The following is a 14,190-nucleotide window of genomic DNA, read 5'->3' on the forward strand; positions in this document are numbered from 1 at the left end:
TCGACCAGCAGCACAAGGAAATCAGAAGTCCAAAGATATTATTGTCTATAATCACCATATCAACACGTTATTAAACGCTATTTTTCCTTTGAGCGAGTCCGTAAGTTGTCTAGTTATTTGTTTTAAAAAGAGTATAACTGAATGAGTAATATAACGGTTAAAGTTGTCTAATTTGCGTATACATGTTTGGCCATCGATATGCAGGCTGAGGATTTGTTAATGTAAGTTGCAACTTTGTTTATAAGGTGAGTTTTTAAAAGTGACCACGATGTCTCAAGTGACTCTTTTGGACGAAGTTTCTCAGTGGAACCAGGAGACCTGTCAACGAGAACTCAAAACTGTCCTGCCTAAACTAGTTATATCCTTTTCTGAAAACCTTTTCCAGTTCACGAATAACGTTTAAGGCAGTATATGAATGTGACCAGGACTTGCACACGTGTATTTGATTGTGTAGGTCCGACTACCTGTGAATGCGTTTGTGCTTATCCTTGACTCTTGCACGCCATGCATCATGAAACTGACAGCTGGGAAGAGCATACAAGTAAGTCTGAGCTGTCATCATTTCTTCGCTGTTTCTGACCTGGAATATCTCAGGTGTATGAAGTTTTACCTATGTTTAAACCTTATTCAGTTCAGTTTAGGGTCAAGTCTAAGCACGTTGAAGCAAATAAGTGTCAAATCTAATGTCCTTGATATTTTCAGATTTCTTTTTTGTTGTTATTATATGAGCTTTTATTGCTTCTTCCTTCAGTAAATATTAAGTGTAAAATTATTAACTATTTTAAGTGTTTTTTTTCTTGGTATCTCCACAGATATTCTGCAAATAATCACAAGCAGGTTTCTTCCTCATCTCTCTTTATCTGATTTAGAGACTGGATGTTTCTCCACTGCTTTACCCAAGGTTTGAGATTTCAATTCCCTCAAATGACTGTTTAATCGCGAGGGTTGCCATTTTATTTGCTGCTCTGATGCATTTTCTTAGTAATTATGTGATATTTAAACCATACCATTAGATCATGAAGATAAAACAAGAAGAACTCTTAGATGTTATTAATAAGAGATCAACAGCAAATAGGAGTACTGTATAATTGTTTTAAACAGCCTAACCAAGTAACGCGCTTTGGTAGTGGATCAATTTACTTTACCAAACCCGATCATCTGGCTGCTCTTTTGTCCAGTGAATTTAGCCTACTGTTTTTGTTTCCTGCTATATAGTTGGGATTTGTGTGTAGTTGTCTGGTTTAGACAGCATACTGCCAAATTTTGCCATAAACAATCAAATAAAAGAAGAACTGACTTGCTAATCATTTTCATTATAGCTCATCATTTGTTTGTACTTCGTTACCTTTTCCATTCCTTTCAGAATTTCCTGAAATATTCAACAATTAAGCATGTTTCTATACTGTCATGTACAATTCACAGGTTGTAAAAGTGTTCGCAAGTCTTTTGGAAGAAATCAGCAAGCAAATTGGAGGCCTTTCTAGTCAGAACACAGAGTTGCATTTATTTCTGAGAAAAATCCTGAAGGTTTGAATATTTTATAATATTTCTTGTTCAGTCAGTCATTCACTGGTCATAAAGCTTTCTGCTGGTGTGTTTTTGGCCAGATGATGGTCCAGACACTGGAGTGCCTCTCTGGTTGTGTGCGTCATGTCTGTTCCATTGAAGAGTCTGTTTCCTTCAGCAACATTCGTTCTTTGCCCTCTTGCATCCTTAGAGTCCTAAAGGACACCTTTCAGCACTGCAAGGTTTGCTATTCTTTAAATGATATAAAATAATACAGACGCATAGTTTAACAATGGAATGAATATATCTAAACCTACAACACCTATTGTCTGTTTTGGTGGTTATACAGAGAATTATATTTGCTGTAGATTTCAGTATTATGTTGATATGTTTATAGGACAGTGAGGTCATGTACAGTGGAAGACTGTCATTGGTTGGTGATCTCCTTCAAGGCCTGTTTAAAGAGGCCTATTCTTTGCAGAAGAGCCTTATGGAACTTTTGGACAAGATTAACTTTGAAGACACTGCGTCTGAGGAGGACATATCAGATATTGTCACAGGTTTGTGGCATCTTTTTAATTAATTTTTTTATTGGTATTTAACAAGGCCATACATGGTTGTATATAATTCAGAATAAGAAAATTTACAGACTATCTTAGTTTTCTTATTTTGTGGCATCTTTATGAGGGAAAGGTTTAATTCTGTTTCACACAATCTTTAATAAAGAGACAAAATTTGAAGTTTTTGAAAATGGTCCTATAAGACAAGAATTGTTCAAAAGTTTTTGGACAACTTTGATAAAAGGTTTTGAGCTGCTTCAAATGCTGACTACTGTATGTATTTAACTTGAATTGTTTGGCCTGCAGTGATCCACAGTCTGCTGGACATATGCTTGATCATATCCAGGCTGGACATTGCGCTACATGCCAACACATGGAAATTTATTATTAAGTGAGTATAATGTGCATCATGAAGTATTATATTTGTTTTAATAGAACCATTTTAAATGTTCATTTTGTGTCGAGTGGAATTTCATTATTTGAAGTTGAAGCTGAAGTATTTGAAGCTGATAAAAATGTTTTGACTCTACATACTGTACCCCTTTTGTCCAAGACTATATTTGATCTACAATATTTTCCAGAATAATAAGTCACATTTGATCTGACTGTATTATACCTCGTCAAAATGTAGTTGCTGAGTGAATAAACAAAAAACACAGATAAGTGTTTGATTTGTGTGCTAGTCACATTTATATTAAGGAATATGTAATTAGATTAATCATGCTAAACATGTATTTCAGTTCCCCTCACTTCAGAACAAAGTAGTTTAATGTAACAGTATACAAAACATAAAAAAGAATGAAAAATCAAACAAGCAGAAATTATTGTGGCATTCACTTTAAGCTGAATTATTTTAAACATCAAGCTCAAATAAATTTAAAGTGAAACTGATCAGGGTGTCTGCGGGGTCTCAAAAATCTTAAAATGTCTTAAATTTAAAAAAACTAATTTTAGACTATTTAAAAAGTCTTAAATTCACTGAAATATTGTCTTCATTCATTCATTTTCTTTTCGGCTTAGTCCCTTTATTAATCTGGGGTCGCCACAGTGAAATAAACCACCAACTTATTCAGCACCACTTTTGCCCTTTGTTTATAAATGTTTATTTAATTGCACATAATGACTATGCTAACAGTTTGCATTTGATTTCAGACAGAGTGTGAAGTACCAGTCTCTAGTAGAGGATCGGCTTCACCACACTGACATTTCCTTTATGTTATGTGAAGACCTGTGTACGTCTGTCGAGAACTGTCTTGAGCTGGCTCAACAGATCCAACAGGCAGGCCTACAGGTAAAGGAGACTCATCAGTTAAAATTAATGGTCGGTATGGTATTTTTAGTTGTAATAACGATGACCTAGATGCACATGCCAGGGACTTTTTTGATAACACTGTTAAAAAAATGTGTAGTTGCATGAAAGGTCAACTGTAATCTGCCTTCCTCCTTTTGTTTTTAATAGGAAGCTGTGCACTCTTCAGAATACAAGCTTTTCCAAAAAGCAACAAAGATGTGTAGGTTTTTTGCCAACACATTAGTCCACTACACAAAGGTAACTCAAAACGAAAGTTATTCCTTCATGATAAGACCATGATTTTAACAGTCTAAAACAGCAATGTTTTTTTTTTTTGATAGGAATTTAAAGTGTTTCTTTCCAAGTCGTGCAGTCGATTTCACCAGTTGTATCTCCAAATCCATAGGTAATTACATTGCTGGTTCTTAAAAAGTGTCAAAGTCAAAAAAGCTTTCTCAAGTTGTCTTAAAAAGAAAGTTCTGCTGGCTTGATGTTTTAGAAAAGTTTGCAAGTATTAGGCTATGTTCACACTGCAGTCAAATGTGGCCCGAATCAGATTTTTTTTGCCCACATGTGAGTCAGGTAATGATAGTGTGAACATCCCAAACCGCATGGAATCTGATCTTTTCAGTTCTGATTTGTGCCACTTTCATATGTAGTATTAAATCAGACACAGATCTGATGTTTTGTGATCCGACTGCAGTGTGAACGGTTATGTCGGATTTCATGTGACTTATACATAATCTTTGAGTAACATGCATTGCTATTCTGTGCTGCAAACATACTCTACTTCTCAGCAGCGTAGTAGAATGGGCAATTACTTTACCACTGAAAAATTTGAAGGCAAAAAAACCCCAAAAACTGGTGCTTGTTAACCAGTCTGGTTAATGATTGGGGCACGGGTTGATCGCGAAGCTGAAGAGCATCAGGCAGTGTTACAGATAAGGGATCCGTGCGCAAAGGAAGGGGGCAATTTCATTTTAAGGGTGAACTTTCTCTCCGAGAGAAAAAAGGGCAGGTGCTCAAGCACCCAAACCCCCCTTCTGCGCGTGCCTGTTGTTTACAACAAAGTAAAATGAAATAACTCTACAAACAGAGATAAACCAACTCCGCCTTCACAGTTCATTCTGCTGCTGCCCATTAACCCTTGATGAGTTCACTACACCGGTGGTCAGGAAGGCGCACACCACGGTTGTCATAAATCACAAAAGATCAGTGTATTCAATCACAAGAGACTTATTTTAGGTTTCAAATAGCGATTAGTAGTAGTAGGTCAACCCTTTACAGTTCATAAAATACACCACGGTTGTCTGTGACAAGGGCAATAATCAAATTAAGCATAATCTGACAATGTGCTTTGTACAGTATACACATTGTGTGCATAATAAGACATTTTGTGCTGTCCGTAACTGTACTTTTGCCCATGCAGGTCAGTTTAGGACCATGATCTGTTCACACGGCAAATCTGATATTGGCCACATTTATAATAACAATGTGAACTGCTATGTAAAACAATCAAGATTTGAAAAAATCTGATCTAAGCACTAAGCCTTGCAGTGTGAACGTAGCCTTAAATACTTTACATTTTTTGCCAGGAGATTTTTTAATTTAAATGGAAACACTGGAAAACTCAAAGTTTGTCATTTTAATAAGCACATCTGCTTTGCTATTTTATAAAACCATTTGAGACTGTAACCTGAAAACCAAGAATCACATTTTTGTCAGATATTTATTTATATATCTTTTGTTAAATGTCTCTGTTTGGTCCACTATGTATAATTGTGAATAAATTTTTTTTCTCCCCTCATAAGCAAGTTTCCTCCATCTCTCTGTGCCCCATCTGTGCCTCCTACCCTTATTGAGGAGCTGAGAGTGGCAGTTCTGGTTCCTGTGGATGCCATGCTGACACAAATGATGTCCTTTCATCCCTTCGCTGAGTCTGTCCTGAACCCAGACCATCGTGAGATTTTTATTTCAAACTACCATATCGTCCTCCAGTGTCCTCTTGAACTCCAGAAAACTCCTTTTAACATTTCCTTCCTAAAGTGTTTTGCTTGTCCATTCTAAGCTTATAGATCATTCAACCTGGTCATTAATGTTGTGTTGATTGTAATATGTGTGATCTCAGGAAAAATCTCAGCAGAATGAGAAGAACAGGGTAATAATTTCTTTCATGTCAAGAAAGCGGTTATATAAGAAATGCACAAGAGACTGACTTTCCATGACATACTGCTGAGTGTAGATCCTGAGCATTTCCAGGTCACTTAAATTGAATATGTGCTCATGCCCTTTTATCATTAGAGGGCAATGCATCATGCACTGCAAAATGTGGTGTTGCACTTTTATGACTGATATAATGTAGACAATTGGAAAATTCACTTTATTTGTAATTTGATGTTTTCAGATAAACCACAGGCTTATAAATGTTTCTTTTTTTGCATATATGCAACATTTTTAAATGATTTCTTGTTTTAAATATGTTGTTATTATTATTTTTGAATTTTAGGGAGCAGTGCCGAGCTTTTTCTACCACAGTGTCTGCTGCTGGTAAATGTTATGGGTAAGCTGTCATCCCAGCCAGAAGAAGCGCTGCGGCTGTGGAGTGATGGCAGCCAGTTTTCAGAAGAAACTCCAAGGTACTTTACAGTTGCCAACCTGTTTTCACCAAGTAGGACATGTTCCTGGATTACCATGTTAATCCTGGAACAACATTCCAATCAGAATCAAGGGATACAATTTCTGTTTAGGTTTATGGTTATGTTTATGCACTTTTACATGATTGTTATCCAACTATTATTCCCCTCTGATTTTGGGAATAATTTACATGTATAGTGGTTTAGGGGCAGGAAATAAGTATGGATTTTTTTATTATTGAACAAAAATGATGTTCTAGGATCAACATAGATGTTAATCCAGGATCGCATCGTACATGGCAAAATCATGATGTGCACTTGACAGTTGGCTAATGGGCTATATGCAAAGCAAGTGTTTTTCAGCCACTGATAAACTGTTGATGCGACTATTTTTCCATTTCACAAGGTTACTTTTACAGCATCGATGTTATAATGTAATTAAAATATAATCAGTTTAATAGACTCAAGCGTCCATTTAGTTGTTCAAGCATAAAATGAGATGAAAGACCATTAAAAAACAAATGTTTTCCTGAACAGCAGAGGAGTGCTACTTGCCTGGTGTGAGACCCACTTCATATCAAATATTAATCAGGCAGTAAAGATTATTGATTTTTAAAGAAACCAGATCTTAAGCACGCTGTGCCAGTTTTGTATTGGCATGACAGTTCATAGGAAGTGCTTAAACTGGCTTTACCTTGGCATATACCCTATTTTATTGGATGGACTTCGCAAACTAGACAACATTGATATAGGTTGTTTTCGCATGATGTCATTGATGACGTGCGAGACTCAGATGGAGGGCAGGAAGTGATTCTTCTAAATAGAAATCAATATCAGGAGATAAAAATGTTTCTGTTTTATGTTGTTTATAAATCTTTAAATTGGCCAAAATAAGGAATGCTAAACAGCTTTTATAGGCTTTCAGGGGTTTTGCTCATAAAGGGGAAAAAGTTCAAGAAATTGGCTTAAAAACGAAAGAAAAAGTGGCATGTAATAAACATTCATTCAGTACATTCATATGTACAAACGTTTTTTTGAACGCGATAATTCATTTGACAGCACTAATAATTGTTATATACAGGCCTAGCTATGTGTATTATATGTTAATGTGTTATATAAAAATCAGATACAAACACCACCACACTTATACAAAATATGTTAGTAACCATAGTAAAGTGTGTAATGTATAGTATAGCCCTTTGTTAATGAATGTCACAGAATACTGATGCATAGTAAAATGATAAACTAATAAATACTTAAACGGTTGTGTAATATGTGGTGCCCTGTGATGGTGTATAATTATAAAAATACAGCCTATTGGATAATGTTTATTACAACAGTTGTGTTGTACCATAACCAAATAATTACTACCACAGTTTAATTCAAGTATGCTTCAAAACACTATAATAAGTATAATATTTTTTCATGTAATGGCTTGAGAAAGAAGTCTACCTACTGCTACTGCTAAGGCTATCTACCGCAGGCAAATATATTTAGTTCAGTAGAAAACTTGGCCCTCTTCATGGTATATGGATCATGCCCAACATATATGGTTATATTCTATTTATATCTCCTTTGAAATATGGTATAAATCTCTATCTGAATTTCACGCGTCACCAGAACCGCGTGATTGAAAACAACCTATATGAAATCCCATGGAACACTAGTTCATTGTTATATGTGCTAATTCCCACAGTTGCAAAAAATACAGCTTTCGTCTTTCATATGAGTTGATTTGCCATCATGGTGACTTTGATTTCAGGTGGACTGTTGGATAATATGATGGTTGCATGATCTCATGAAAGTCTTGCAGACTAGCATTGATGCAGTTGAGTTTACAGCCTCTTTAATTGTACTCTTCCCTGAATTGGCTCGGCAATTAATGAAAACATTTTCAGATTTCAATTTACTGTCAATTCAGTAAAACATTAGTATTGTTCAATGTAAATCTTTTAAATTCAATTTAATTTGAATTAGTTTATGAAATGAATTGGCTATGCCTCACACTGATTAGTTCTCTCAAGATGCAGTTTAGCATTGCTCGCATTAGTACATTTCACAAGTAAAACCTCTGTGTTTCATCAGATGGTCCGTGTTTGAGGCGGTGTTCCAGAGTTTTCGGCTGTGTGTGTTGGAGCGTTTAGTGCCAGTGTGTTTACCAGGGGTGATGCTGCGAGGCCAGGCTCAGGGTACAGTCAGTCTGCACCAGCATGTGTGTGTGCATTTGTGTGCTTGTGTGGCTGTGCTGCCTGCTCAACACTTCCCTCCACTGGTCAGTAATCTCTTTTGAATTTTATTCAATTACAAAGTGTTTTTCTGGGCATATGCTTTCTTTTGAGTCTTACAAAAAGATGAGCCACATTCTAATTATATTGTTTTATAGTTAAATTATTGCATGGTTCTAAAGAATGATTAATCAGTGCTATTAATATAATATACACACATTCGGGATGAAAGAGGCATTTTCAGTGAGATGGTATTTTTAGTTTTGCTTTAAACAACTAAATTGGCCTGTGTGTGTGTGTGTGTGTGCGTGTGTGAGAGAGTGTATGGGTGTTTCCCAGTACTGGATTGTGGCTGGAAGGGCATCCGCTGTGTAAAACATATGCCAGAGTAGTTGATGGTTCATTCCGCTGTGGCAACCCCTGATAAATGAAGTTAATTTAGGTTTGAGGTTTATAATAAATTGTGTAGCAATTGAGTATATTTATGTTTGTTTTATATTTTTCGTTTTATGTTATGAATAACCATTAAATGTCAAGTAGTTTGCGTGAACTAAAACAACTTTTTCTTCAACAATTATTTTATTTCCATTATAGTTAGATGTGGCGTCTTAAAATACAGTAATCATTTCTTTTAATAGAAAATTTTAAGTCCTCCCATTTACGCTCCGTGTTAGATATTAAATGCTGAAATTATATCTACTGACAATAATTTGAATAGGATGTTTGAGCATAAATAGGATATGTCATATAATCTTTGCTGTACTCCCTTTCCTTTTTTCAGGAGCGCTCATTATTAGCCGCTGTATTGCAGACAGACACACAGACGGCTCTCTTGGCCACAGATGTCTGGTGCTTCCTAGCTCGGTAAGTACAGATACACACCCAAGAGCGTAGACCATCAGAGTGCTGTGACTACTACTTTTCAGAAATGTCACAAAGACACAGATCATGAACAATTGGAACATTCCTGTTTTTTTCTAAAGTGAAAAATTCCAGAGTTTTGTCATTGTGGTTTGGCAATCCTTCAAAACTTTCCCCTAAAAATACTGATAAATGTCTTTTACTAAAAGAGAATGTATGTACACTCACCGGCCACTTTATTAGGTACACTTTACTAGTACTGGGTTGGACCCCCTTTTGCCTTTAGAACTGCCTTAATCCTTTATGGCATATATTCAACAGTGTACTGGAAATATTCCTCAGAGATTTTGGTCCATATTAACATGATAGCATCACGCAGTTGCTGCAGATTTGTCTGCTGCACATCCCTGATGTGAATCTCCTGTTTCACCACATCCCAAAGGTTCTCTATTAGATTGAGTTCTCTTGACTGTGGAGGCCATTTGAGTACAGTGAACTCATTGTCATGTTCAAGAAACCAGTCTGAGATGATTCGTGCTTTATGACATGGCATGTTATCCTGCTGGAGGTAGCCATCAGAAGATGGGTACACTGTGGTCATAAAGGGATGGACATGGTCAGTAACAATACTCAGGTAGGCTGTGGCGTTGACACTATGCTCAAGTGGTACTAATGGTCCCAAACTGTGCCAAGAAAACATCCCCCACACCATTACACCACCACCAGCCTGAACCATTGATACAAGGCAGGATGGATCCATACTATCATGTTGTTGACAGCAAATTCTGACCCTACCATCTGAATGTTGCAGCAGAAATTAAGACTTATCAGACCAGGCAACATTTTTCCAATCTTCTATTGTCCAATTTTGGTGAACCTGTGTGAATTGTAGCCTCAATTTCCTGTTCTTAGCTCACAGGAGTGGCACCTGGTGTGGTCTTCTGCTGCTGTAGCCCATCTGCCTCCAGGTTCACCGTGTTGTGCATTCATTCACCGTGTTGTGCATTCATTGTGCACACCTGATAAAGTGGCTATTGAGTGTATATTGCTCTAAAGAATTATATGAGTGTTTATATACAGATCTGTTCTCTTTAGGTATGGCACGGCTGAGTTGTGTTTTCATCATGTTGTCGTTATTGCTCATTTGGTAAGTGGAGTCTTTTGGGAATGTGACCTTTTCTGTGCTCTTGTGGATTTCTGAAATCTTGTCTGGGATGAGGGATTACAGGGGACTCTTCTCTCTTACACCCTGACTGAGCTGACAATTGGTGTCAAATGCACATAGGGTATAGGCATATTAAAATAAAATTCTATCTAATTTTATTGACTCTTTTAAAAGTACTTAACTTTTTGAACCTTTTATGATTGATTCTTTCGAGTGTTGAGCACCCCCAAAAAAGTCAGATTTTTATATACTCAATAAAAATAAGATCATCATCAGTGAGCTCCCTGTTTCCATAAACTCTATTGTTGTACTGTTTAGATAAGGTCATGTCCTGCTGGGGGTTATCAACTGATTCACTTGGCCCTGGTACTCAGACGCCTACTTTTTCTGATGACTCCAAAACACCAGGTTACTTTCTCTTTCTTTTTCTACCAGATATAGCACATGAACATAACAATAATGCCAAATAAAACTTCCTGAGAAGTCAAAATAATGAGATTGAGATTGTTTTTGGCTTCCTTTCCCAATGCTTTTTGTTTATAGGGTAGCTAAATGGCACATTTATAAAAGTGTTTTTGTGACAGGTGGAGTTTGTGGAGCGCTTTCCACTTTCTCAGGAGGAGAACCTTTGTGTGTGGCGTCACACTCTGCTTAGGTGTCTGTGCGTGGAGGCCCGTGTGCGGGTGGAGGAGCAGGTGCTCGACAGGGCTTCTGTGGTGCTGGAGGAATGGCAGAACAGCGGCTGCAGGCTGGGAGGAATACCGAGACTGGTGAGGGCACTAAAGTGACACGACTGCCACTAACCTGCTTAATTATTAGTAATTATTATTATTAACTTCTGATTGCCATCATGTAGAATTACACAAGGCCTTGGTTTTAAAACCATCAAAAATACAGACTTACAAATTTACCACCGGTAGTTCATTAAACCCACTGGACCAGATTTGCTAAACAAGACAGATTGGACTGCAATCCCATAAAATGCAAATTGGTGTGAGAAAGTTCTGCAGGTGATCTACTGATAATATGAAAATTTAAAGACAGACAAAGCAGTTTATTTCCATTATGACCTATTATGCAAATTATGTCGCAAACAAGCGCTAGAAGAGTTGATGACAATGTCCACTAACAACAATCCACTAACAAAATGTGACTCTGTACTCCACCCCCACCACACATAAATGTGAATATTCATAAATTTCTGCCTTCCTCAATTTTTTTTGCCCACCGAACACATGCCTGTTAATTCGTGACTGCTAAAGTTTTTTTTTGTAGTAAAATGGAATCTCAACATATTGTTCCCCTTGTCATTATCACATGACTAGGCCCACATGAAATCTGCGTTACGATACTCCTAAAATCACCCTGCATAAATCTGCAGATTTTTTACAAAATCTGTGCAGAAATAGCCAAAAAATGTCTGCAGATTCTGTCTGGCCCTACACGTGACCTATTGGACATGTGAAGAACCAAATTGGAATGTGTTTATATTGAAAAGAAACAATAAAAATCATGAGGAACACAATAAATAATGTTTGTTGTATTGTCAGCAGTACGGCAGCACAAAATATCATTTTAGCATCAATATAACAATTTGCTCATCCACAATAATCACATTGCAAGATATGCAATGTCCAGTCTGAATTATAGTTGACCAGGAGCTACAATTAAACGATTAAATTGTATTTAATCACTGTATTTATATGTAATTTATATTATTTATGCAAAGAAACATTTCTTTCTTAGAATTTTTGTCTTGTTTCTAGTCCAAATATTAACATTTTAAAGTAAAAACAAGATTATTTTACTTGCACCCCCCCCCCCCCCCCTCCCACCGCCCCGCCCGCTGGCAGATCATTTCTTTAAAACAAGCATATTTTACTATATATTTTTTTTGACATTTGGACTTGAAGAAGAAAAACGAAAAAAAAAAACTTGAGGACAAAACAAAGTTTATTTATTTTTTATTTTTTTGCAATTTATTGCCCCATAATTACGAACAAACAGAGAAAATTAGACCAAAATTAAACTTCCAATGCTGTAAATGTGTTTTTCCTAAAACAAATTCGAATGTGGGTAATGATAATGAACAATAAACACAAACCCACAATTTTACCTTTTGGCAGTGAAAGAGTCAAGGACTTCTATTGTTACTCTAAATCTTCAAAGCTTTGTGTTGTAAAACTGTGTACATCCGCATTATGTCAGTTCTGACACTGTGCCCTTATTGCCTAGTACAGGATTTGAACTCCTGTGGTTTGTTTGTGATTCAGAACCGGATACTGGACTGTGTGCTGCTGGTTGTAGGAGGCAGTGGCACACAGACTGAATGTGTGGAGTCCTCAGTGAAGATCATCTCTCAGCTGTGGAGTCACATGAGGAGCAGCCAGGTGACGTGTTCATGGCTTTAAGTTCAGTAAAATTCTTTATGTGAAGAAAATTAACTTTATTTCACAACTATGCATTAAATTGATCAAAACTGACAGTGAAGAGTTTTAGTTTTGTTACAGAATTTCAAATGATTACTGTTTATTGATAGAATATACCTCGTACCGTTAAGCAACAGACCTATTTTCAGTATTGATAGTCATAAGTAATCTTTCTTAAGCACTAAATCAGCATATTAGAATGATTTACCAGAGTAATACACACTTTAAAATATAAAGCCATTGCTACGGAGTGTAATATTATTTTGCAAAAACCACAAAGAGAATATTTACTCTTCTTTCAGGTTCAGGTACATGTGACACTTCAGTGCACTGTGAAATTACTCCTGTCACTATCAGCTGTTCTGATCAAAAGTTTAGAGCCACACGTCATCTTTCAGGTGATTTTATGCATTTAACATTACATCTGCTTCTTTTACTACCATATTTTTGTGCATTCTTAGGACCTTTTATAGTTCTTCATTGTAAATCTTTTATAGATAGTTTTTATTTTAATACAAGCTTTTTTATTTTTGCCAAATTGCAGGCTGTTTCCTGTTTGAGTGGCTTGAGTATCCATCAATGTCCTGATGACCTGCTTTTAGCTGCTTTGGAATTTCTTGCTTCCTTGGGACAAATATTTATTCCTCCCAATATTCAGGTATGTGTTACCTATTTTAATTATTCATCTCAATGTTTAATTTTTGTCCATGTGAATATGTTTGTGTTTGACTACAGGGCCAAGTTTTGCCCAGAATCAGTTCTCTATTTAATGGTTTTTTGACTCAGCCATCCTGGCTGATACTCCATCATGTCCTGGAGGCATTTGGCTGCTTTGCAGAGGTTAGAATCTCCTCCATATTATAACCTTTTTATTTTTTTAAATTAAGTAACATGTTGGACTGGTGTAGCTTCTCATCGTTGGATTTGCTATTCAGTGTTTGGGCTTTCAACAGTGACATTTACATGACTAGAACTTCATCTATTTTGAATGATGAATTGAATTGAATTCTCAGTTAGTTAAATTTGAATGCGAGAAGTAAATTTACACTTTTGAAATGACACAACCTGACTTTCCTGACTTTTTTCTGCTTGACGCTGACTTTTATTTAGGTAGGCTGTGGGTTCGATTTTAATGTGTCATTAGCTAACTTCATCCTTTTAAATAGATCACTGTTTTGATCATGTTTTAAATTAGCAAATTTCAAAACACGGGCATCAGATATACTAGCAAGTTTTTTGTTGGATCATCAGATCATTTTTATTTAATGTGGACTGGATTTGTTTAACAATCAACAGTCTAACATTATTATTATTATGCAATTTTTTTAAATGCAAATTGACCAGCACATAATGAATAAATTATTGGTTTTATATTAGACTTTTTCTTATGATTGCTGATATGACAATGGCTTTAAATTGCGCAAAAATTGCCAAATATAAGCAGCCAATGCACCAAAGCAGTGCATCTCTAATAAGAAGTAATATAAATTACGTTCATGAAGTTGACTCCACACCCAACA

General features: G+C 36.2%; 1 protein-coding gene across 4 annotated transcripts in view; it reads left to right on the forward strand.

The window, feature by feature from the left end:
• firrm (fignl1 interacting regulator of recombination and mitosis) overlaps positions 1 to 14,190 on the forward strand; it is a 25,090-nt gene continuing 10,900 nt past the window's right edge. For 3 of the 4 annotated variants that reach the window (XR_008839585.1, XR_008839586.1, XM_056481520.1), the window contains exons 1-22: positions 1 to 100; positions 246 to 358; positions 502 to 541; positions 813 to 901; positions 1,423 to 1,527; positions 1,608 to 1,748; positions 1,904 to 2,066; positions 2,373 to 2,457; positions 3,219 to 3,387; positions 3,526 to 3,615; positions 3,699 to 3,763; positions 5,169 to 5,317; positions 5,864 to 5,993; positions 8,076 to 8,262; positions 8,997 to 9,079; positions 10,172 to 10,223; positions 10,560 to 10,649; positions 10,826 to 11,011; positions 12,515 to 12,631; positions 12,973 to 13,068; positions 13,215 to 13,328; positions 13,406 to 13,510. Coding sequence is in view for 2 of the 4 variants with exons in the window: in XM_056481520.1 (XP_056337495.1) it covers positions 269 to 358; positions 502 to 541; positions 813 to 901; positions 1,423 to 1,527; positions 1,608 to 1,748; positions 1,904 to 2,066; positions 2,373 to 2,457; positions 3,219 to 3,387; positions 3,526 to 3,615; positions 3,699 to 3,763; positions 5,169 to 5,317; positions 5,864 to 5,993; positions 8,076 to 8,262; positions 8,997 to 9,079; positions 10,172 to 10,223; positions 10,560 to 10,649; positions 10,826 to 11,011; positions 12,515 to 12,631; positions 12,973 to 13,068; positions 13,215 to 13,328; positions 13,406 to 13,510 (2,346 nt within the window). In the remaining 2 variants the exon portion in view is untranslated. The remainder of the gene's footprint in view (positions 101 to 245; positions 359 to 501; positions 542 to 812; positions 902 to 1,422; positions 1,528 to 1,607; positions 1,749 to 1,903; positions 2,067 to 2,372; positions 2,458 to 3,218; positions 3,388 to 3,525; positions 3,616 to 3,698; positions 3,764 to 5,168; positions 5,318 to 5,863; positions 5,994 to 8,075; positions 8,263 to 8,996; positions 9,080 to 10,171; positions 10,224 to 10,559; positions 10,650 to 10,825; positions 11,012 to 12,514; positions 12,632 to 12,972; positions 13,069 to 13,214; positions 13,329 to 13,405; positions 13,511 to 14,190) is intronic. The other variant, XM_056481521.1, reaches the window with a different exon arrangement.

The sequence above is a fragment of the Danio aesculapii genome, chromosome 20, assembly GCF_903798145.1.
Source record: "Danio aesculapii chromosome 20, fDanAes4.1, whole genome shotgun sequence".
Lineage (NCBI taxonomy): Eukaryota > Metazoa > Chordata > Actinopteri > Cypriniformes > Danionidae > Danio > Danio aesculapii.